At 37.4% G+C, this 25,235-nt stretch overlaps 1 protein-coding gene across 3 annotated transcripts; it reads right to left on the minus strand.

The window, feature by feature from the left end:
* Positions 1 to 4,461: 4,461 nt before the first annotated feature.
* Positions 4,462 to 24,107, minus strand: LOC306880995 (retinoic acid receptor RXR-gamma-A-like). Of its 3 annotated transcripts, none has more exons than XM_079434791.1 (10): positions 23,946 to 24,094; positions 12,361 to 12,566; positions 8,356 to 8,494; positions 7,735 to 7,914; positions 7,485 to 7,645; positions 6,352 to 6,481; positions 6,139 to 6,271; positions 5,746 to 5,837; positions 5,070 to 5,175; positions 4,462 to 4,921 (listed from the first exon to the last, which is right to left on the minus strand). In XM_079434791.1, the coding sequence occupies exons 1-10, from the start codon at positions 23,974 to 23,976 to the stop codon at positions 4,774 to 4,776; spliced, it is 1,326 nt and encodes a 441-aa protein (XP_079290917.1). In that variant the 5' UTR covers positions 23,977 to 24,094; the 3' UTR covers positions 4,462 to 4,773. The 3 variants fall into 3 exon arrangements, with proteins under 3 accessions (XP_079290917.1, XP_079290918.1, XP_079290916.1); XM_079434790.1 differs by having other exon boundaries at positions 4,482 to 4,921; positions 7,485 to 7,660; positions 23,946 to 24,107; XM_079434792.1 differs by lacking the exons at positions 12,361 to 12,566; positions 23,946 to 24,094 and adding an exon at positions 8,580 to 8,597.
* Positions 24,108 to 25,235: the final 1,128 nt, after the last annotated feature.

The raw sequence follows: 25,235 nt of genomic DNA on the forward strand, positions 1-25,235 counted from the left end.
CTTTGCCATCCTAGGTACTACCAAAAGTCCAGAGTTTTGCGACCTTAGGGAGCGGGTTGGATTATAGCGTGGTAGAAGACAAGTTAGGTACGCAGGAGCTAAACCATTTAGGGCCTTATAGGCAAGTAATAATATTTTGTAAATGATACGGATTTGAATAGGTAGCCAGTGCAGAGACTGTAAAATTGGAGTAATATGATCATATTTTCTTGACCTGGTAAGAACTCTAGCCGCTGCATTTTGGACTATATCTATATCTGTAGCTTGTTTATTGAAGATGCAGGACAACCAGCTAGCAGTGCATTACAATAGTCCAGTCTAGAGGTCATGAATGCATGAACTAGCTTTTCTGCATCAGAAAAAGGTAGCATGTTTCGAAGCTTGGCAATGTTTCTAAGATGGAAGAATGCTGTTTTTGTAACATGGGAAATATGATTTTCAAAGGATAAGTGGCTGTCTAATATAACACCCAGATTTTTGACTTTAGAGGACGTAACAGTGCATCCGACTAGTTGCAAATTATAATCCAAGAGATTCTGTGTACTGTTTTTTGGTCCAATAAGTAATATTTCTGTCTTATCTGAAATTATTGGTCATCCAATCTTTTACATTTTTTACACAATCTATTAGCTTAGATAGTTTAGAAGTTTCATCTGGTCTTGTTGAGATATATAGTTGAGTATCATCAGCATAACAATGAAAACTAATCCTAAAAACTAAAGCCTGCCCTTGAATACCAGTATAGTTTTGTAATCGATCTATGAGTATATCATGGACTATAGTGTCGAACGCAGCACTAAGATCAAGTAATACTAGCAATGAGATGCAGCCTTGATCTGAAGCAAGTAGTAAGTCATTTGTAATTTTAACAAGTGCAGTTTCTGTACTATGGTGAGGCCTGAAACCTGACTGAAATTCTTCATAGAGATAATTTTTTTGCAAGAAGGAGCACAATTGAGCAGACACAACTTTTTCTAAAATTTTAGACATAAACGGAAGATTTGAAATGGGTCTGTAATTTGCCAGTTCATTAGAATCTAGTTGTGGTTTCTTAATAAGAGGCTTAATAACCGCCAGCTTGAATGGTTTTGGGATGTGACCTAAAGATAACGATGAGTTAATAATATTGAGAAGCGGTTCTTCTGCTACGGGTAACAACTCTTTCAGTAGTTTAGTGGGTACAGGATCTAAGAAACATGTTGTTGGTTTAGATGCACTGATAAGTTTATTTAGCTCTTCCTGTCCTATAGTTATAAAGCACTGCAGTTTTTCTTTGGGTGCGATGAATGAAGCTGAAATACTAGACGCAGTAGAATCTACATTTGATATTGTATTTCTGATGTTATCTATTTTATCAGTAAAGAAATTCATAAAGTCATTACTATTAAACTGTGAGGGAATATTTAGATCGGGTGGTGTCTGTTTATTTGTTAATCTAGCCACTGTGCTAAATAAGAACCTTGGATTGTTTTGGTTATTATCTATGAGTTTGCGGATATGCTCTGCCCTGGGAGATTTTATAGCCTGTCTATAGCTGGACATACTGTTTTTCCACGCAATTCTAAAAACTTCCAAGTTAGTTTTTCTCCATTTGCGCTCAAGATTACGAGTTTCTTTCTTGAGAGAATGGGTATAACTGTTGTACCATGGCGCAGTACGTTTTTCTCTAACCTTTTTCAATTTGAGGGGGGCAACAGCTTCTAATGTATTAGAGAAGATAGTGCCCATGTTGCTAGTCATTTCGTCTAGTTCATGTGTATTTATGGGTACACAGAGCAGTTGAGATAAATCAGGCAGGTTATTTGTGAATCTGTCTTTGGTGGCTGGAACAATAGTTCTGCCCAGACGATAATGCGGAGCCATATAACCAATATCAGTAATACGCAGCATGCACGATACAAGGAAATGATCAGTAACATCATCACTTTGAGGTATGATATCTATATCGGTAAGATGAAGTCCATGCGATATAATTAAATCTAGCGTATGATTAAAACGATGAGTGGGCCCGGTGACGTTTTGCTTGACTCCAAAAGAGTTTATTAGGTCAGTAAACGCAAGTCATAGCACATCATTTGTATTATCAACGTGAATGTTAAAATCTCCGACAATCAGCACTTTATCAACATTAACCAACAGATCTGAGAGGAAATCTGCAAATTATTTTAGAAAATCTGTATATGGCCCTGGCGGTCTATACACAGTAGCCAGAGCAAGATATAGGAGAGATGTATTTTGCATATCTAACAGTGTAACATTAAGCAGAAGTATTTCGAATGAGTTAAACCTCCTGTATCCTGTTTTCTGAGTAACATTGAGAATATCACTATATATTGTTGCCACACCTCCACCACGACTAGTCTGACGGGGCTCATGTTTATAACAGTAGCTTGGTGGAGTAGACTCATTTAGACCAAAATATTCATTTGGTTTCAGTCTGGCAGACTACATCAAAATTATTATCTGGGATCATTTCATTTACAATAACTGCTTTGGGTGCGAGTGATCTAATATTTAGGAGCCCAAGCTTTAAAAATAGTTTTTGTTCGTTTATTTTGCGTTTTTCTGGTTTAATCACGATCAGATTTTTTCTAGATCCTGCATTAAATTTATATTTTGACCTCGCTATTCGGGGAACAGACACAGTCTGTATAGCTTGGACAACGCAAGTACTTCTATCATTTAAGTGGGTAGAACAAAAGTCATCACAGCAGTTATTTGAGAATTGGCTTATTAGTCAGATGGAGCGTAGCGTCCTGGAGATGTTGTCCGACAGGAGTTCCGCTCCGACTCTGCTGGGGTGCAGGCCATCAGCACGGAAAAGCCTAGGACGCTCCCAGAAAAGATTCCAATTATTAACAAAGAGCAGTTTCTGTTCTTTACACCATGACAATAACCACTCGTTTAAAGCAAACAGTCTACTGAACCTTTCGCTTCCTCGTCGATACGTGGGAAGCGGTCCTGACACGATGATCGTCGTCGCGGGCGATGTCCGGCGTACCATCTAGACTAGTCCCAATGAGTATTGAAATAGTACACTTAGTATACTACTAGTACACTGATATTTGTATACCTACTACATAAAGTATACTTAATAAAATAAACCTGAAGTGTATACTACTTTTTGGTAAGGGTTTGTTTGCCCTACAGATGATTATATAAATAACGAATGAGCACGGAATGTCATGTGACTGAATCAGATTTGACTGAATCCGATCAGGGGTGAAACTTTAACAAAAAATCTCTGCCATTTTGTGAAGTTTGTGGTATGTCTGTTTAATCAAGAAATTATTTATCCACATATTTTTATGGCATTGTTATCAAAACACATGGAAACATAAAGTGCATTTTCAGTTCCATAAATACCATCAGTCTAGACACACAACAGAGACGGATGAAAGAAGCACATTTCATTCATGCCTGCTGAGAAACGCATTAATGGTGTTCCTTTCCTGCCTGCTCCAGACATTTTACAAGTGCTTTTTAATTTCAGGGGGAAAAAAAGTAGTTTCCCATCTAGAGTCACAGATTAATTGATTTAGAATCAGACAGACCCGAATAACACTATGACACCTCACTTACATAAAGTTACTGCACGGGGGCTCATGATCTAACTCATAAATAGTTTTATGATAAAATATTTGTATATAATTAAATAAACTGAAATAATAACACAGATGAAGGCAGATAGCCGAAACATGTTTTTATACCCTACTTTAAAATAAAAAAAAAAGATTTTAGAGTGCAGACCAATCTTTGTATATCTTATAATTAAATATAAATAACTATCTTCTATATGTTAAGAAATTTTAAAATGTAATTTATTTCTGTGATGGCAAAGCTGAATTTTCAGCAGCCATTACTCCAGTCTTCAGTGTCACACGATTCTTCAGAAATCATTCTAATATGATGATTTGATGCTCAAGAAACATTTCTGATTGTCATTGTTGAAAACAGTTGTGCTGATTAATATATTTGTGGAAACCATGATCATTTTTTCCCCAGCATCCCTGATAAAGAGAAAGTTCAAAAGAACAGTTTGAAAAATAAATCTTTTGTAACAATAAAAATGTTTACTGTCAATTTTTTAATAAACTGTTGCTGAATAGAACTGCTAATTTATTTATTTAAAAAACTTACCTAACTTTTGAATGGTAGTCTATTGTATATATATATATATAAAAAATAAAATAACCCTTACATTAAATATATTGAATTCATACTATTTTTCATGTAATAATTTTTTATAATTAAATACATATATAAAAAATATGATATTAGTAAGATTATAAAGATATGTGGTTGTGAATATGCGTGACAAAGGAAGGTGAATCTGAATTTTATTTTACAGCTCTTAGTTGCTTTTTTCCTAATGTTTGAATTTAGGTAGAAAATGCATCTGCATCTCTGCACCTCTTTCACTGAAGATTATTTCAAAATAAGGCAACAACAAAACATTTTAAAAGATTTTTTTTTATTTTCACAGAATTCTAAACTCATTGCTGGTGACTGTTTATACAGTTTTGCTTTGAATTAAATATTTTCACATTTAGTTTCTGCAGCTATCACAGATGGTCAAATCTATGTACAAAATAAAGGTTTACAGTACTCTCACAATTTACTTCAACAGTGTCTCTTTCTTTGAAAATACCAATACAAATCTTTTGTATTTGTTTGTTTTTCACATTGTGCTTGGTACAAAATAAGAACTTCTTTTTGTTATAATGGGGTTAAGTGTGCGCTGGGGGATATTTACACACAGTAAGAGTTGTGTCATGTGATTTGATGTGGCGCTTCCAACATCTCCATGAGGAAAGTGTCTATAGGTGTGTCTCCGATGAGTTTGAAGAAGAACAGATGCTCCAGGCACTTCAGTCCTATGGAGCGCAGAGCGGGCAGACGGAGGAGCAGCTTGGCAAACCTGAGTGACAAGAGAAAAAAAACGCTCAGACTCCACCGCTACACCTGCATGACCTACATACTGTATCTGTTCACACTAATAACAAGTCAAAGTCTGTCATGAGTGCTGTGGCATCAATAAAACATCGAAGTGGCAGAGCGGGAACTACCTGCCGGGCTGATCGGGGTAATTGTGTTTGGTGTAGGACTCCAGTGCAGCATACACTTTTTCCCGTAATGCCTCGACCTCTGATGGGTTTGACAATCCTTTTGCATCTATAAAAGGGACAGTTACATAAAACATAAGAACACATGCATTTCATTGTCCTGACTTGAAACTGAATGCTGCTGTCCAAACAGGAAATTCTCATTACTTGCATTTTCTTTACATAACCATTCTACACTGTTAAAAAAGCAAACAAAACCGTTCAGGTTACAACATCTTGTTATTGAAAAGGTCCTCAAAAGATGTAAATTTAAAGGCAGAGTTCAATGGAAATTGTGTCATTTATTCACCCTCAAGTCATTCTAAATTTGACTTTCTTGTTTTGATTACCATCTTCAAAATATATTGTTTGTGCTCTGCAGAAAAAAGAAAGCCATGGAGTTATGAAAAAAATTTCATTTTTGGTTGGCCTATCCATTAAAAAGGAAAATCTTTTTACCAATTTTTTTATTTTTTTTAAGATAATTAATCACAGTTCCAGAATGTAATATTTAAAATCAACAGCCTTAATCTATAACAATTAATTATAAGTCAAATGGCTTTCTAGGTACATCTGTCTATGGTGAAATGGTATGGACTCTTGGTTCTGAGAGTTGATGTTGGACAGGACAAGTCTTTACCTGGGTTAAAGAGGACGATAGCTCTTAGACAGCCCAGCTCGGTCTTGTCCATCTGCATGTCCTTCATCTTCGACACCAGCTCTGTTAATACCCTGCAAACATTATTATGTGTTTAGACTGGATTTACAAGGATTCAATAATATAAGGGGAAACGATCTAATCAAAGCAATCCTAAAATTATAAAAGTAGATTGGATAATGTTATTTGAAAATGCAGAGGGAGCAATGAATGGAAAATCAGTGCATACAACACATACGCTCATATTTTGAAATATTTTATGTGAAAGATGGTTTGGTATTTTTGTTACAACTTACAATCACGTATTTTAAGAGTGGCTTAAATGTCCATATCATTGTATGTGCAATGGAAGAGTTTGAGGTGCTGTGACCTGACCTGTCAAATATAGAGCCGACCCCTGCGCTGTGAGCACTGCTGCGGTGGACATGCAGGCCGGTGGCCAAGAGGATCCCATCCTTAACCGTCACAGAACGATGTGAGAATGAAGCGATGAGCAGCTCGTTCCAACCTAAACACACACACACACCGACAGTGAGAGTGGCACGTATATTCTACACACATTTAACATCTGAACAGAGTGATCCCGACCTGCTCGCAGCAGGATGACCTGGTCATCCAGAGGAAGGTCAGAGAAGTGCGGGATTCTCTTAGCCCACTCAACAAGAGTAAAGAGCTGCTTGTCTGCAGCCTGGCAGATGTTGGTCACTGGGTCATTTATCTGAGAATCAGAACACATTAAAGCATTGAACATAGGAAAGAAAAATACAATTTAAATGAAATATTTTATGATCGTGGCTTGATTTTGATCAAAAGTGTATGAAGTACAAGTATGTGCATTGTATGCACATCATTTACATTTGTAATATTTATTTATTGTTTCTAAACTCTGACTCAAAGTTTATTCTATACATAATTGTCATACACTCTTTTTTGTTGGTTTGTGTGTGTGTGTAATTTAGTTTTGTATTTGGGGTTGGGAGTAGTGTGGGAAAAATATTTGTTTCTATTCGCCTGTATCTTTATCCTTTTGTAATTATAAAAGTTCAATAAACAGACAAAAAAAAACCCTCTCTTTAATCTCTCAAAAGTTTCTTTAGACAGCGCTGAGATTTAGAGGAAAAGACCATAATAATGCACTGGAAGTAATCTTGTTTCCTCATCTTTAAAACAAGATCAATTTAATTGAGAAGCTATAACTGCAAAAGAAAAATAAAACAAATAATATTCCCCAAAAAAATATAGCAAAAAAAAAGTTATAAATTAAAATATAATAACATGATAACAACTAATATAAAAAAGCTTTAAAATAAGATATATTCTTTGAAACAAAATACCTGAAAGTAGCTTCTTAAGTGACTATTTAATAAGTAACTAATTATTTGTAATTGGTTTTCATTGGTAAACTATTGTTAAATGGTATTTTTCAGTAAGATTTTTAAAAATAAATGAATACTTTCATTTAGCAAAGATACATTAAACTGATCAAAAGACAATAAAGACATTTATGATGCTGCAAATGATTCTTTTTCAAATAAATACTAATTTGAACTTTATTTTCTTCAAAAATACTGGAGTAATGATGCTGAAAATTCAGGGATAAATAACATTTTAACAAATATTAAAAAAAGAATACTATTATTTGAAATATATATATTTATTTATTTTTTACAATATTACTGGACATCACATTACTTCTTACAAAACTTTACGAGGTGTCTTACCGAGTTGCCCGTGCTGGACTCCATGTAAGCCTCAGTCTTGGGTTCCACTGCAAGTTCAGCGTCCAGAATCTTCTCCACTGGCATTTCTTCATTAAAGCTGCTGCTAGACTCAACCTCATTATCACTCTTTTCCCGACCCCGCTGCCTCTCGTCCTGCACCGCTGCACACACGGCACCTTTCTATTACTTCAAACAATAATCCATAAACAATAAATACCTAAAATACCTCTCTTTCATTTGAGTCACTCACCTTCTCTCTTCATGCCCATGGCCAGACACTTCTGATAGCGGCAGTACTGGCAGCGGTTACGCTGGCGTTTGTCAATATGGCAGTCTTTACTGTCTCGACACGTGTACGAGAGGTCTTTCCGGATAGTTCTCTTGAAGAAGCCCTTGCATCCTTCACAGCTGTAAACACCATAATGTTTCCCTATAGGTAGACAAAGATAGCGTAAGTTACATTATCATTTCATGTCTTTAAAGTGATAGTTCACCCAAAAATTTTGTCTCCATTTACTCACCCTCACGTCATTCCAAACCTGAATGGCTTTCTTTATTCTGGAAAATGAAAGAAGATATTATGAAGAATGTTCGTAACCAAACAGTTTCAGGTCCTACTGAATTCCACAGTATGGACAAATAATACAATGGAAGTCAATAGGAGCCGAAATTGTTTGGTAACAAACATTCGTCAAAATATTTTCTTTCAAGTTCCACAAAAGAAAGAAATTCATACAAGTTTGAGGGGAGTAAATGACAGATTTTTATTTTTGTGTGAACTATCCCAAGAAGTCGGTCAGGCTCCAGTTAAAGAGAGAATCTGCATGACTAAACATGTACTGGTGTACATGTGCTGTATGAGGGTACGTACCTGAGGATCGGTCTCCACAGATGGCACAGATGTGTTTGGAGAGGGACCCCGGGCTGCTGCAGGGGTAACAGCCCAGTCCCACCAGTCCTGGAGGAGGTTTAATGTCTTCTGAGCTGCTAACATTGTTCAAAGAGTTCATCTGGAATGAAAGACAGGGAAAAGAACAACAAAGTAAGCTTGTGTCTGTGTGTGGTTTCCCACCACCTAAACAATCAAATTGTTACCTGAGCACTTCCTCTTTGGATCATGTGACATGATTCCTTTTGCATTCACTTGCTGTGGCTTTGAGCCTTATTAGATATTTATAGTATACAGTTTTCTAGATGTTTACATGGTTGTAATGTGAAACACAAAAACTATGGAATATATAATTTAGAGTGTTACGATAAATAAAAGTAATGAATTACAATGAAAGTATTGGCTAAGGGTAAATTAAGCTTGACTTAACCAGTAGATGGCAGCAAACGGTCATACTTGACATGGCAAGTTTTATGAGCGAAACAAGATCATGTTCAAGTACAGGTCAGGCGGCTGTTATAGAATTAGACACACATGCCCAGAGAAAGATAGAAAGGTCAGGGAATGGAAACGTAAAACAAACCAGCTAAACCCATACCAGTGGGTCAACAGTCTTTTTGAAAAGCTCAACTTTTTTTGAAATACAATGACGGGATACGCATTTTTAATGAAGCTGGGAGCTCTGCAATTGTTAATGCATGTTTTATACAATTTTGTCTTTCCCTAAACTTTGCAAAAAAACAAACAAACAGTATTTAGCTTTCAACCCAACAGTGCACTAATCTCAGACTTCAAATATTAGACACAACAACAAACCAGCTCCTGCTGCATAAATGCTGTATAATTAATGTATTTTTGACAATTCAACAAGCTTGTGACTTTATTCTGGTATGTACTTTTACTTGTCCTATCTATTCAAATAGAGTCAGTCCTGAATGTGAACTTGCTAACCCTTGTGAAAAACAGTGTGCTTAATTGTACTGAATGTGCACTTGTAGTGTACTTCAAATCTTGAACGTATATTTAAAAACAAAATACTGCAGAGTTATAAAATACAAGGGTACTTAAGTGTTTTCAAAGAGAATACACTTTTATGACTACAAATGTGTCCCAAATTATGTACTATACACTGTACACTTATACTAGTATGCACTATGTACTCAACCATCTAGTGTATGAGCTTTAAATGCTTATTTTGTCTTCCAACTGTGTCCAATATTCCACATTTCATGTTTTCTGTTAAATAAGTGCATCATCCGGATATTTAAAGTGCACTTTTTCTCGTTAAGTATACTCGCGTCACTTAACCCTCATGTTGTGTTTTGGTCATTTTGACAAGGAGAGGATTTTCTTTTTCCAGAAAATGCTAGTTAATGTCATTGCATTAGACTAAAATGTACTGACTTGCATGTAACACAGCATGTAACAACTTCCCAAAAAATAAATTATATTTGTACTTTTTTGGGATTATTTTCCAACCTTGTTGGTGTTCCTGGTCAAAAATGACAAGCCTAAAAAAATTGATTATAAATTTCTTGTTATTCGATATTATTACCAAATCTTAGATTCTGTCTTTTTTATCAACTTGCTTTATTTAAATTATGACAGGTTTTGTATTTCTTTTTGGAACTGACTGATTGTAGGTGTCACGGTTTGGTTTCAGTTTAGTTCCTGTTTGTCCTTATTTGGTCGGTTTCCTGTCATTAGTTAATCACCGTTTATTCTTTTTACCTGTCTTGTATTAATCATCTTGTTTCCTCGTTAGTTTGTGTTCTCTATAAGCCTTGAGTTCAGTAGTAGTCTTCGTCGTGTCTTTAAGTTATGTTTATGCTATTTATTCTGTTAATACGTTTGCACGATTAAAAGAACCTGATTATTCTGAATCCATCGTCTTCCTGCCTTTTACCTCAGCAACTCGTAACAGTAGGCCTCATTGATGCACGTCAGGCTTTCAGTGAACATTTCCAAAATGATCCACAAAAAAAATATTATTAAATCAGCTTAAATCAATATCAAAATCAATTAAATCAGCTTAGCTTAGTTTTTAAATATACTAAAGTGAACTTTTTCAAAAGGTACTACAACGGCTGCATAGCGATTTAGCTATCATACAGCAGCACAAGTGACAGCAAAAAAGTTATGACTTTCTGAAGAAAGATGATAAAGACTTTTTTTTTTTAATAATGCATGGTTAATAAGACCACGAACATGCATTAAGAAAGTACATTTTGATTTCATGTCAACTTTAACAAGCAGAAATGCCCATGCATTCACACTCACACAAATATGTTCATTTTGTGAGAGCGCTATCCTGAAATGGGTCGTTCAGTGAGGCAGAAAGATGCTCGGAAGGTGATACACAGCAGCCACCATCACGTTCACTCCCTTTAATCTGCTGCCTATAGTCCATATATTATTCAGAGCTCTTGGGCCTCGTTCACAAGAAGCGTTCCTTTACAGAGGCGTCCCTACTTTCAGGTGAGACGTTCACACATGATGCTATTCACAGCTTATAGTACGGAACGTTTCCACAGCTTTCTTGAAGTGTTGCATATTGTGCCCGCTGTATCGGAGACTCCACGCAATGATATCTCTCTCCATGTGAGCCAAGGTTATACTAGTGCTGCTCGTCATGCTATATTAGCTCTTTTTAGGCTAGACTAAACTGAATGGGCTGTTCTCCCTCGAGCTAGAGGGAGGCCCTGTAGAGGAAAGGAGAGATGCATTAAAAGAGCATTCTGCATTTTCCTCTCTGGTTCGCTCTTGCAGTTTCTCTGATCGGAAGCATGGCTGTCCCACTATCTCTTCTGTGAAATAGCACAAATGATCCAAAGCAAAGCAAAGAAAAAGGTTGAGCTTGTTAAACATCTAGAAGTTGTTCTCGTTTAGAGAAGATATGAGAATGGAGAATTTGAACTAGTTTTATAATATACAATAATTAACCCAAAAATTCTGTCATTAATTACTCACCCATTAATCGTTCCGAACCAGCAAGACCTTCATTCATCTTTGGAACACAAATTAAGATATTTTTGATGAAATCCGAGAGCTTTCTGATCCTCCATAAACAGCAATGCAACTACCATATTCAAGGCCCAGAAAGGTGGCAAGGACATCGTTAAAATACTCCATGTGACATCAGTGGTTCAACCTTAATTTTATGAAGCTACAAGAATACCTTTTGTGTGCAAAAACCCCCTGAAAAATAATGACTTTATTCAACTATTTATTTTCTTCTGTGTCAAAATTTATGACAGTACCACGATGCATGTGTGTACATTACTTTTTGATGAAAAATATCTTATTTTGTGTTCCAAAGATGAACAAAGGTCTTACGGGTTTGGAACGACATGAGGGTGAATAATTAATGGCAGAATTTCATTTTTGGGTGAACTATCCCTTTAAAATCTATCAGACTTCAGTCTATTGATATAAATACTACAATGTCTCATAGACCAGTGATTCTCAGCCTTTTTGACTCCAAGGCGCCTGATTGTCCACAACAATATTCAAAGGCCTACTACAGTCCAAGTTTTGTTATATTAATCTATGAGCACTCCTAGTTTCTGTAAATGTATAAAAAGTAACTACAGTAAATAAAATTATACATAATTATATTCCTCAGTGTTCCCACACTTTTCAACCAATGAACTGAAATGGCTTTGCTACTACAAATAAATGACCGAATCAGCATATTAGAATGATTTCTGAAGGATCATGTGACATGAAGACTGGAGAAACAGCTTCTGAAAATGCAGCTTTGCCATCACAGGAATAAATTACATTTGAAAAAAATATATTAAAAGAAAATCTAAATTGCAATAACTTTTCACAGTATTACTATTTTTCTGTATTTGTATCAAATAAATGCAGTCTTGTAGAGCATAAGAGACATCTTTCAAAAACATTTAATTATGTTTAATAAACTTAATTATTCCAAATGTTTGGCCCTAGTTGAGAACTACTGTCTCTTTCTCTGTACTGTACCTGTGGACTGCTGAGCGCTCCGTAGCCCATGCTGGAGGTGGTGGGCAAGGAAACTGAAGGTGAGCCCAGACAGGAGGAAGTGATGACTGAGTATGGCGACCCTAGACCGTTGATGATGCAGGGGTGATGGTGGGACACCATGGAGCTGAGAGAAGGCTGGGACGGAGGAGAGCTCAGGTGACCGTGTGTTACCTGCAAAGAAGAACCTGAGAACAGAAATAGGGGATTAGTCTGTATCCACCATCAACTACTGGAAATTAATATGAACAATTTGTAAATCTAATCATTTAATTTATTATTTTTTATATGTTAGAATTCCATAATGAAATTATTATTTTTGTTTAAATATCAATGTTAAAAATATAAATATTAATCATTAAATAAAAATTTACAATTTAAATACATGAATACATGGTTGACCAGTGGCGTGCACAGGGGTGGGTAGGTGGGGGGAATGCCCCCCTGGCGCTGGCCCTGCCTTGCCGGTCGGTCTGTGCGATATGAATGATATCGTGGACGTTGAAATAAGTACCGGGGTGGCACCATCCCAGTTGCTCAAAATAAAAAAAATAAATAAAATGAAAACGGAGCCCGCACGTCACTTTCAGGTAGGCTACATTCATAATCAAAGAAGTATTAAGATAATATATATATATATATATATATATATATATATACATGTGTGTGTGTGTATGTGTGTGTGTGTGTGTGTTTGATAGAGTGTGTGTGTGCATGTTTATGAGGACACAAATTTGTATAATGACATGGGTATGACAGAGGTATTACAATATGAAGGTGGTTTATGAGGACCCTGCCTATGTCCCCGTAATTCAAAAATGCACAAAGTCTCCTGTGAGGGCTAAGTTTAGGTGTAGGGCAATAGCACACACAGTTTGTTCAGTATAAAAACCATTACGCCTATGGAGAGTCCCCATAAACCACAAAAACCAACATGTGTGTGTGTGTGTGTGTGTGTGGTTATAAACAGACCTAAGCCAACAGCAGCCTTTAAAATTACTCAAAGTACATTATATGAAAACAATGAGGCAACCTTGCAGAAAACAAACAATATAGACCATCACAGAAAATTCTAACACCATCACAAATAAATCACAAGTGCCATTACAAACCATCAACTTTTAACCATTAAAACCATTAAAAAAATGGTTTTCTGTAGTGTGTTTTGGGACATATTTAATTAGGATTTATTGGTTTTAACAAGCCACCAATAAAAGGTGACCAATTACCAGTAGAGACCCACAGGGTCAATTACAGTTTCCATTAATACCAATACCAACCAAAGTCCCATTATAACCAGTAAACCCATTACAAATTTTGTGATGGTGTCTATTGTTTTTTTCAACATTACATGTTATTACAAATACCTGCAAAGGGAGCCAAAGGCCTGGTCATTGCTGCTGTTATACTTACAGGACGATCAAGACCTTGTTTAATAGGCTATTGACCAAACATTTAATTCAGATATCCACTTAATCTTTCATTTTTGGCCACCTTTTTGCTATAGATGACTATAATTCTATAATTTCTTCAACAAAAAACATGTGGCCATCACAACCCTTACAAAAATTAATCATGGTTTTATCGTAATAAAACTGCTTAATTTAACTTTCTGAATCCTTGAGACCATAAAATCAATCAGACAACTGTATTATTGCCATAGGTAACTGTCTAGAGCTACAATTGTAATTTGTAAATAATATTATTTAATTACAATTTTTTACTTTGATATTTTATTAAAGTTCTAATTTGACCCATATAGTAGTTTTTTTTTTTTTTTCTTTACTTCCATAATATTTGAGGGAGGGGGCACAACAATAAAATCCTGCTTAGGGCACCCATTTGGCCAGCAGCGGCCCTGATAAAATGGTCTCCACGATCTGCTTTTGAAGAAATATCGTTGTATCTTGCTACAGCACACATTCTACCAGCAGCAGTTCTGGCGCTGCCGTATCAATATAATGTACAGTGCCACATACATACGTTCACATCAGTAAGAAGATATTTTGACGAATGCTGGCAACCAAACAGTTGCTGGTCCACATTGACTTTGACAGTAAGGGGGAAAAAAATACTATGGAAGTCACTGTGGACCAGCAACTGTTTGGTTTTCCACCTTCTTCAAAATAGCGTTTATGTTTAGCAGAAGAAGGAAACTCAGGTTTAAAACAACTTTTGAGTGAGTAAATGAAGGTAGAAAAATAAAACACTAGCCTATTTTAATTCTTGGGTGAATTATTCCTTTAATATTAATAAAACACCAAACACAAAGATAAAAATCACTCACTACTCTTTCTTTAATAGGAATCAATCTATATAGTGTTTTATTTTTTATATTTGTTCATTCAGTTTCTTGTTAAATACACCTATTGTACCTGAAAATAAAACACTGTTTATTTTATTTGTATATTGTGTGTATTTGTAATGTGTATCTTTGTTCTCATTTTTTAATGACAAAGATAAAATGACAAAGATTTTTATCTACACCCACTTTGGCCTAAATATCTGCCATCATTTTTATATTTTGTTGCCTTGAAAGGCTTTGTCTTTTAATAGGGAAATTAGTTTGGTTGTAATGCTCAAACAGCTTGCAAAATAGAAAAACCAACATGACAAAGAATCGTGATACAATCGTGATGCCCCTGCCCATCCGGGGGCCTGTGCACGCCACTGTGGTTGACTATAGTGAATGTTTCACAAATATCTTCTATACTCATCTACTATATAAATACAGATAATGTGCTGTGACAGTTTGACATTTTCATTCTAGAAATGCTGTGAGACATCTGGGGGCCCTGTCAAAGAGGGCAGTAATGGTTGCAGTAATGGCATTTGCACAGTAGCAGGGGTCAAGAAAGTGAGTAGCAGTGACTGCGAGCACTCATGGATCATCACACATCAAATTTCAGACATGCATCAAATTTCAGGTCTCTCACTCATTGGTCTAAATGTACACATGCTCATTATTAATACATTATATAAATGAATATGCATATCTGCATTACATTGGCTCTAGGTGCCAGCATTGGTCATTGGTCAAAACCTGATTGATCGACTAATAGACATTAATAGACATCAGACATTAGATTACAATGCTAGCATGAACAACACGCTGCACAGCTAAAGTAAAGCTTTAACTCTTAAAACGGCAATTTCAGTTTAAATAGTAACACCAAAACATGGCATTCACCAATATAAAAACCAAGCATATCATGCAGTTTAAGAAGAGATGCAGTTTAGACCCTCACCATACCTTCACAATACATGCATTTTAGTTGTCACATTCATGTTACAATCAGCCACATGCATAAACGCAGTCCAAAGTCAGTCAGATCATCCCAATAAAGCATTTTCACTCACTCTCAGTGTATTTTAAAGACATGATAGAGTGGTGGCTTTCCAAGTGTCTTTGTTGTGATGCCTCCTGTTCTTCACACTGAGATGGCTCTGTCACTGTGACATGTCCTGTAATGTCCTGGATGACCAGTGGGAACATTGTAAAAGCTATCCTCTGCACCCACACTTACTCAAGTGTGTTAGGGGAGAGTGGTCTCCGTGCCCTGGCTAGATTCTTGTGCTATTAATGACCTCTAAATGTCACATTCTGATCAGAAAGAACATCTGTCCTTGGAAAGCCTGGGTGCATGTTCAAAGCCACAGTTCTGGCACTTTCTTTCACTCGTGCTGAGGATCCTCAAAGCACAATTTGAACAGGTCTGCAGAGTTTGTGCCAGTGTTATGAAACAGATTTCACGATTAGCCATTTTTTTAGCCACAGACAATCGTTAGAAAGCAGTTTTTTAACAATACCTTAATATGTAGCTTAATAGATCATTAATGCACATTTAGAAAGATATATATATACTGTAGATACAGTTCAAATGTTTGTTCAGCAAAGATGTTTTACATTAAACAAAAGTGGCAGTAAAGACTTTTACATTTTTAGAAAAAGATTTCTATTGTAAATAAAAGCCACAAAAATATTAATCAGCACTCAACTGTTTTCAAAATTGATAAAAATAAATGTTTCTTGAGCTGATATCAAGTCAGCATATTACAATGATTACAGAAGTGTCATGTGACACTGAAGACTGGAGTAATGGCTGCTTTAAGTAATAATATGTCATAATATTACGTTTTGCCAGATTTTTTTTAGTGCTGCCAAACGATTAATCACGATTAATCACATCCAAAATAAAAGTTTTTGTTTACAGAATATATGTGTGTGTACTGTGTATATGTATTATGTATATATAAATACACACATATACATGTACTGTATATATTTAAGAAAAATATGTTATGTTTATATATTATATTATATTATATTATATGAATGTAAATATATGTATGTAAATATTTTCAAAATATATACGTGTGTGTGTGTATTTATATATACAAAATAAATATACACAGTACACACGCATATATTCTGTAAACAAAAACTTTTATTTTGGATGTGATTAATCACGATTAATCATTTGACAGCACTGATTTTTTTTGTCAAATAAATGCAGCCTTGGTTTCTTAAAAAAACCTTACCAAACCCAAACGGTAGGTTTACAGTAATATACTGTAATATGTAATATTCAGTTTTACCCTACATTAAAGATGGCAATATCCAAAATCCTTGTCCTTGTGGCTTCTAAATCATACAGAATAAAGTTTTTTTTTGAAAATCTGAAAATACCTGTAGCTTTGTGTGATTGGTAGGTTTATGGGTAAAAATTAAATACAGTTTGAACAGTATAAAAAACACTCAAAAAAAAATGATGTCTATGGAATATCCCCATAAAATATGGAAACCCAACATGTGTGTGTAAGAGAGAGAATTCTATGCTCATGTAGTCAAGAAACAGATCCATGCGCACATATTCTCATGGAATTAGCATCTTAAGTGGGATGAATCTGAATGGGAGTAATCGTTTGTTGATTATTCAGCAAATCTCTATGACAGAATGATAAGCAATAATTTGCTTTCTAGTGGGGATTATGGAAAATCAATACAGTCACTCAATCATCCAAATATTCAATTCGCTTGCACAGCACAGAACACCATATGGCTGCATGCCATTAATTGCTATTCTGAATGCTTCAATAGAATTGTGGAGTGTACAATTGTAGTCTATTGTTACCACAATTAAACCTAGTGTGGCTTTATAATGTAGTGTGTTTAGTAGCCCTGTAGGCCACCTAGATAATTCTAAGGAGCCATAAGAAATTGAACTAATCTAGAAAGACTAAACAAGACTCTAAGAGAGTGCTTATCATGAAAATACAACTGAAACGAGGCTAATGAGAAATAGGCTGAAATCCTGGTTATTTTTAAAAAAATGCATGGAAACAAACTCTGAGATGACTTCATAGCATTTTAACCCAAACACCTTGACTTCTAGCTTGAAAAAGGAAACCTTGACTCAAGGACAGAGAACATTGTGTTTTATTAGCATTAAATAAAACCTTGTAGAAACACATGAAGAAGTCCTGTGGCTAATTTTACACAATGATTACAAAATTGGTCTCATTTTTAAAAAGGTTTACAAATTAGCCTAATTAAATTAACTATTATTTATAAAAAAAACAAAAACAAATTCCTTCTGGGGCCTGAAAACGAGGAATTTTGGTCAATATTGATAATTAAACGATATTTTGCTGAATGTGTTCTTTTGCTGGCACCTTGGCTGAATTAGGTCTATCATGGATAAATAAATATGACAATAAAACTGCCAGTAAGTGGCAGCAAGTAATAAATGACTTACTGAATCATTGTCACGGTGCACACACGAGGGAGGAACCAGGAACACGCAGACGAGGATATAAACTCAAATAATAGTCTTTACTTAACATCAGGACGGGACATGGCAAGGCAAGGCAGACAAGGACATCACACACCAGGGTTAACGAGTAGACCAGACGAAGTTTAACTGAACAGACAGGACTAATATACACAGGTAAATCATAGATAACGAGACGAACACGGCTAGACAAGAATTAACTAATGATTACATTTAACAAGGACAGGAAACAAACCAAATAAGGGCACAAGAGGCAGGAACACATGACACACACACGACAGTTCCCTGACATAACTCCCCCCTCCCGAAAGGCTCGTCCCGAGCCTTAACAGTTCCATCAGGGAGGGGGGGTGGGCGCTCTGGAGGCCTCTCAGGACAGACACGGACCACAGGACGGGGACCTCCAGAGCGGAACAGACAGACAGGACCCATGGTGGAGCAGGGAGCTCAGGAGGCCATGGCAGGTGGTAACTGTGGCCATGGCATCCTTCTTCGGCCCACCCACTCCACCCAGAGCTCTACTACCCCCCCCCCCAAAATTTCCATGGGGAATCCAGGGGGTATCAGGAGCCCTCCGGGGCTAGACAGACAAAACAGTACAAGACACGACAGAAACCCTCCAGGGTCAGACAAACACGACAGGACATCCCACAGGAACCAGAAGCCCTCCTGGGCTGGCTAGGAAGCTGAGTCTTCCTCTGGGCATGACGAGGAGTCAGGGGCCCTCACAGGGTCCCTCAGCGACCTCCTCCACTTCTGCGACAGGGGGGGCAAGCGGCTGCGACTGGCCTCCATGGCCACAACTCAAGGAGCCGCCTGCCCCAGACGAGTCTCCATGGACAAGACATGACACGACAAGGTAAGTTTAAAATGTTCCTGTGGGCACAACGAACACAAACACGGCTCTCCTGGCCGTGATATGTGGACTTGATCCACGGAGAGGGTATCGGCGACCGGCAGGCTTGAGTCAGCGGCAATCCGGTGGGCTTGAGTCAGCGGCAATCCGGCGGGCTTGAGTCAGAGGCGGACCGGCGGGCATTGAGTCAGAGGCGGACCGGCGGCGTGCACAGGGGAGCCGCGGACGGCGGCGTGAACAGGGGGAGCCGCCGACGGCGGGTTGGCTTTCCCCGCGGACGGCAGCGTTGATCTCCCGCGAACGGCGGGCACGGTGAAGCCGCCGACGGTGGGTTGGCTTTCCCCACGGACGGCGGACTTGGGTGAACCGCAGGTGGCGGCGTGAACTCCCGCGAACGGCGGGCTCGGTGTGCCGCGGACGGCGGCGTGAACTCCCGCGAACGGCGGGCTCGGTATGCCGCGGACGGCGGCGTGAACTCCCGCGAAGGGCGGGCTCGGTGTGAGCGGCGAGGTTGGGAGCCGCGGACAGCGGCGGATATCTCCCGCGATCGGCGGGTTGGATGAGCCGCGGACAACGGCGAACTTCTCCCGCGATCGTCAGACTGCAGGGCTCGCGGCCAGCGGACTCGCGGCACTCGCGGTAATCCTGCCGAACTCCCACGCCGACTTGCAGTGGGCTAAAGCGGGATGTCGAGTGGCGACTTCCATGCCGCGAGGGACAAACAAAACAGGAACAAACAAAAAACTTTTCAAAAACGGAAAACAAAACAAGGTGAAGGGGCGCCGCTTACTGTTTTGGTCTGGTCTTCTGTCACGGTGCACACACGAGGGAGGAACCAGGAACACGCAGACGAGGATATAAACTCAAATAATAGTCTTTACTTAACATCAGGACGGGACATGGCAAGGCAAGGCAGACAAGGACATCACACACCAGGGTTAACGAGTAGACCAGACGAAGTTTAACTGAACAGACAGGACTAATATACACAGGTAAATCATAGATAACGAGACGAACACGGCTAGACAAGAATTAACTAATGATTACATTTAACAAGGACAGGAAACAAACCAAATAAGGGCACAAGAGGCAGGAACACATGACACACACACGACAGTTCCCTGACAATCATACATATCAAATGATTTGTTCAAAACGGCTGATTCAATAGAAAGGAAACAAGTGAATGGACCGTTGAATCATTGGCTCACTTGATTTGTTCAAAAATTGATTCATTCACGGAATTGAACACCGTATTGCTCTGCACTGTTGTATAAAACTAATAGCACATTTGTGCTTGCGGCCTCGCGCACATATGTGCTGATATACAGAAAAGTATATTGCTTGTGCAATGAATATAAAAAAGTAAAAACTCATACATTGGTATTTTTTGTTTCATTGCTGGAATTATAAGGGCATTCTAACTGTATTCTAATGGGCTTCATCGCGCAATGAATGCTTTTGTACTCGAGTTTTTTATTTTATTTATTTTTTTCTCTCTCAGAGTTGGATAACATCAGCTCTCCCATCGTCTCTCGGTCCCTCACAGTCACACATACATTATGTCAGGAGAATGTCTTTAAATTCTAATCAAGGAAAAAATCATACCTTCTGTTGTCTTAAAAAACTTCAAAAGTTGCGCTTTAACCATTTTGCACGAACAATTAGGAAATTGCTTCCGCTTGTGCGCAGTTTGTTACAGTAAGTTCTGATTGGCCAATGGCCGTTATTCAGTTCGTAAATGATCATAAGTAGAGAATTTTAACATTTCATGCGCATGATAAATTTTACATAATACACAAAATTAATAATCCAAAGGGGGTGGTAAGGGGGGATGGTGGTTTTACAGAGGGGATGCTTTTTGTATTTTTTTTTTTCGACCAGGGGGATGCCATCCCCCCACATAACCCCTCAATTCAAGCCCTGCTGCTTTGCAATTTTGACAAACTGCAGTCAGTTAATTTGTTTGTTTATCTTTTCAGGATAACAGATATACTATGCTGGATCCTAAAGTATCTGTTCTCCTGCTGAATAAGGGGGTAAGGCTGGATGGGACAATCCCCCTGGGGATGTGTTGTGGATTGATGCTGGATTACCTACTCAGATTAAAGAGATTATCATCCCGTGGCTCACAGGGGAACTGCTTTATTGATGCAAGCCCAAAATCTGATAATAAGGTTTAGTTCTAAATGTCACAGAAGGAATGTGTGCTGATTTGGCTTTGTGGTAGTGTTTATTAAAACATCTTGAACGAAGGGCAATCAATCACTATTTCACATACAAAAAAACCCCCAAAAAACCTTAATGGAATGTTTTTTTATTTATCAGATTTTTTACACAGATTCAGTGTAAAGTAATAATACAGAGAGCGATATAAATGAGTAAGTAGAAGCTATTGAAATATATTTCTATCTAGGAATGACCTTGGAGCATGAGTGACACAATGAAGAGCTTGGGGGTGAGCGATCGGGAACATGGCTTTTCTCTGAGACTGTGCTTGGGAGAGACTGTCATAACTGGGGCAGAAAAATTGTCAATTAGATTAGCAAACTGAATAACAACCAGGCCTGTGTTGAAGGTGCTTGCCATTGCTTTTTTAGACTGAATGTTATCTAATGGATCAGGCATTCTGTGCTCCAGTGTTTTGTGTAGAATAGCTACAGATTAAATGCAAACTAATGTATACTGATCCCGATCCCAATAGATTTTATCAATGGTGAAGGTTTCTCTCAACAGAAATGATGCTGAATAAAACAATTCTCGCTCTGTGCTGTAGGTAAAATTCAATAACATGTTGAATCGTTACATACGTGTTCAAAACCAAACATAGACAGATGAGGGGTCAGTCTTGGCAATGGTTGTTAGGTTTCTTCTCAGCATGAGAAGGGCAACACTTGCATTTAGTTGCAACAGTGAAGGTGGAATAGGATACGGCAGCTTTATCTAACGAGACCACCTCAAGCACAAGGAAGAGAAAGGGTCTTTAAACACCCAAGACACAACACTGGCCTTGTATGTGTTCATCATGCACTCTATTCACTGACTACTGGAACATGAGCTGAACACACAGCTACAACAATGCTGAAGGGCCAGTCAAGGCCTCTCTCTTTCAGTATACACAAAATCATGAATCATCAGATGTACTGTATGATGATGTAGTATGCTTTGTCCATTCCAAATTTTGGAGACAATTTAGAGAAATTCTGTGCAGCTGTAGCCCTCTTGGCTTGCATGCACTTCTTTAATGAGAATTTCCTTACGCATATTATTGCATAAGTCGTCATCTAATGGTCTTTTATGTCCCTTATATATGTGTAAAACAATGAATAGTTGTTGCCAACTTTTACGGTTTTATTTAATTTTTTTGTCAAAAACAGTAGGCTATTTTTAAAATAAATATTAGTTTTCTATTTCTTTCAACTGCTTATTTATAATATTAGGCTATCATTAACAAGATAAAATATAATAAACCACTAATAAATTAATAACACAAAATATAATTTTTTGTGACAACAATGCAAAAGCAACAACAAAAAAAACGTTTTATTTTTAGCATGACCCCGTTGAGGCCGTGCGTGCGAAAATGCTCTGTGCGTGAAATGACACGCGCGTAAAGCAAATTAAACCGCTCGAGGCAGCGCGCGCAACTCAGTGAGTGGCTGATAAAATCTTAAAATAGACTTCATATTTCACAATTTGTCTCGGACTAACAACAGCTTCTGGGGTGAGATTAATAAACACAAGTAGGGTGTTAATGAAGGCAACAAAATGACTTGATGTTATATGCTGTGACAAGCATAAATGTAAACACACTTTCACCCCAGAGACCTGAATTGAAGGCTGTACAGGTGATAGTTAATATTTCAGTTCAATACACACTGAATAAGTCATTTTAACAAAAGCAGGACGACAAATTAGTTGCTTCAGTCAGAAACATGAACGCAGTAAATCATTCTCAGGATGACCAGTGCTGTTAAAATATAGCCTACTTTTTTTTTTTTTTTTACATTTTCAAGGTAAATTAAACCTGTCGCTCGTGGTGGTTAAATAACGTCTTTTTTAGCTGTTAAACTGTAACAGTTACTTAACATAATGGTACCTAGAACAAAATAATCAATTTAACAACCGCTACGCAGAGTACATTGTTAAGTCTTTATAATGGGAAACAGTGAAGTGATGAATTATGACAACATGCCACAAACACGATGTGTATTACATTCATTTAAACACCAAAAGAAAACTGATTAAATAAATTAAACATACGATGAAACTGGGTTAAATTAAAGAAGAAAATGAAGCATGATGGTGATCTGTCAGACCTATCCAGCAGCATTTCCTCTCAAATTTCCTCTTGATTTGATGAATGAGCCAAATGTAGATGTTCGCAAGTCTAACTCCATGATAAGAAAATAAATAAACATTTTCCACATGTAGTTGAAAATCTGTTCTGATCTTCAATATAGTCGTGAATGGTATCCTAGTTCGGGTATTTCATACCCCTTCTAAAGAGTCAAAACTGTTGCTAAATAAATAAATAAACAAACAAATAACCCACGACACACTGCTGTCCAGATACCAACTGAGAGCCATTAATAACTACTCGACAGCAAACAGTTTAACAAGAAGCTATAAATTACATAACCGCAATTAAAGTGCCAACCCCTGACCCTGACTGAGAGGCACAATCTTTATCACCTGATTTTAACATTGGCACTGGTTCCAAGTCAATACACATGACACGACTGCGCCGATAACTCAAGCACGTACAATTTATGAGCATATCGTACAAAGTCCGTCTGAAGAATCCGTACTTCAGATAACACACTGCATGGGGACACTCGAACACAGAGGCATTGAAAGAAAGCAGCACGACTTCCGGGAATAAAAAAAAAGACATGAAACTACGAAGCACTTACTAAGATGCAGATATGTGTCGTTATTATCCATGTTTGGACGAATGTGAAAGAACTGCCCAATTTTCTCGTAAAGTGTGTTGGGTTGCCGCTCTGGACGGCAGCATCTCCCCGCTGCTGTCCGAGATCTGACTGAGGATTCGCTGCGCACACTTGGGGCCCCACCGAGGGGGTGGCGAGGGCCAGACCTCTCCCAGTGACAGCCTCCTGAAGATGTACAATTTGCCAAATTAAACGTATACAGCATGTTGTTGTTGTTTTTTCTTATTCACAGAATTAAAAAATACTGAAATCCCTTTTTTTTTGTAAACTATCATATAAGGTAGGCTATAGTTGTTGTTTTTGTATGAATGTGATTTAAAAAGTGTTAATATTTCAGCTTTTTAAATAATAATCCTCTTATTTATTGTCTTATACACTGTTTAAAAATGATTTTTCAAAGTTGAAAATAAGTATAGTTTTAGAAGAAAATACTATACCAGGTTTTTCACTTCAAATTTCACTTTTAATTTAATGTGTTATTAGCCGTTTCTTTGTGATTATTTGTAATATTTACTAGAAATTTGGGAAAAAAGTGAAATTTTGAAAATTGTCACACCAGTTTTTTTTTATTTTCAGAGACTTTAACTCGCTGTAACACTCATGTAGCTTCAATAAAGCAAATTAATTTTGATTCACTGCTCATTTAAATGTTTTCTATTAGTTACATACAGTATATGGACTAAAAGCAAGCAGATATAATGAGGAGTTTTTGAATTAAATAGCTTGCATAATTCATATAATTTCGAATCAAAATGTTTATACTAACATAAAAATACTACAATTATTAACTGTGTAAAATAATCTAAACATCTTTCATTAAACCTATCAACACCAAGTAATTATTTTAGATTAGCATTCTAATTTGCCGTTTTATTGGGTCAGGGGATTATCATAATATTCTTTGTCTACAAACTGCTTAGTGCAGGATCTGCTGACCATGGCCTTTGAGAGTATGGAGAAGAAGAAAAAAAAATTCTCCAAATTCCAAGCGCTCAGTCCCCACAAGGCTACCAGAGGGTCTGAAGACCCCTCAACATCCCCCAAGATCTCTTCAGAGTGAGGGGTCATTTAAGGGTGAGCTCCCACTACCTCAGGAGGTTATTCAGAAGTCACCAGCATTCAGAGTGTTGAACTCCTGTTTCAGGGGACACTGAGAGAGAGCGTTAGTGATGACCACTCTGTCAGTCCATGAGCTGGGCTGTCGAATGGGAAAAGCACACTGGCTCCCATCCTTGTAAAAACACAACATAA

The sequence above is a fragment of the Barbus barbus genome, assembly GCF_936440315.1.
Source record: "Barbus barbus genome assembly, chromosome: 15".
In the NCBI taxonomy this organism is placed as follows: Eukaryota; Metazoa; Chordata; class Actinopteri; order Cypriniformes; family Cyprinidae; genus Barbus; species Barbus barbus.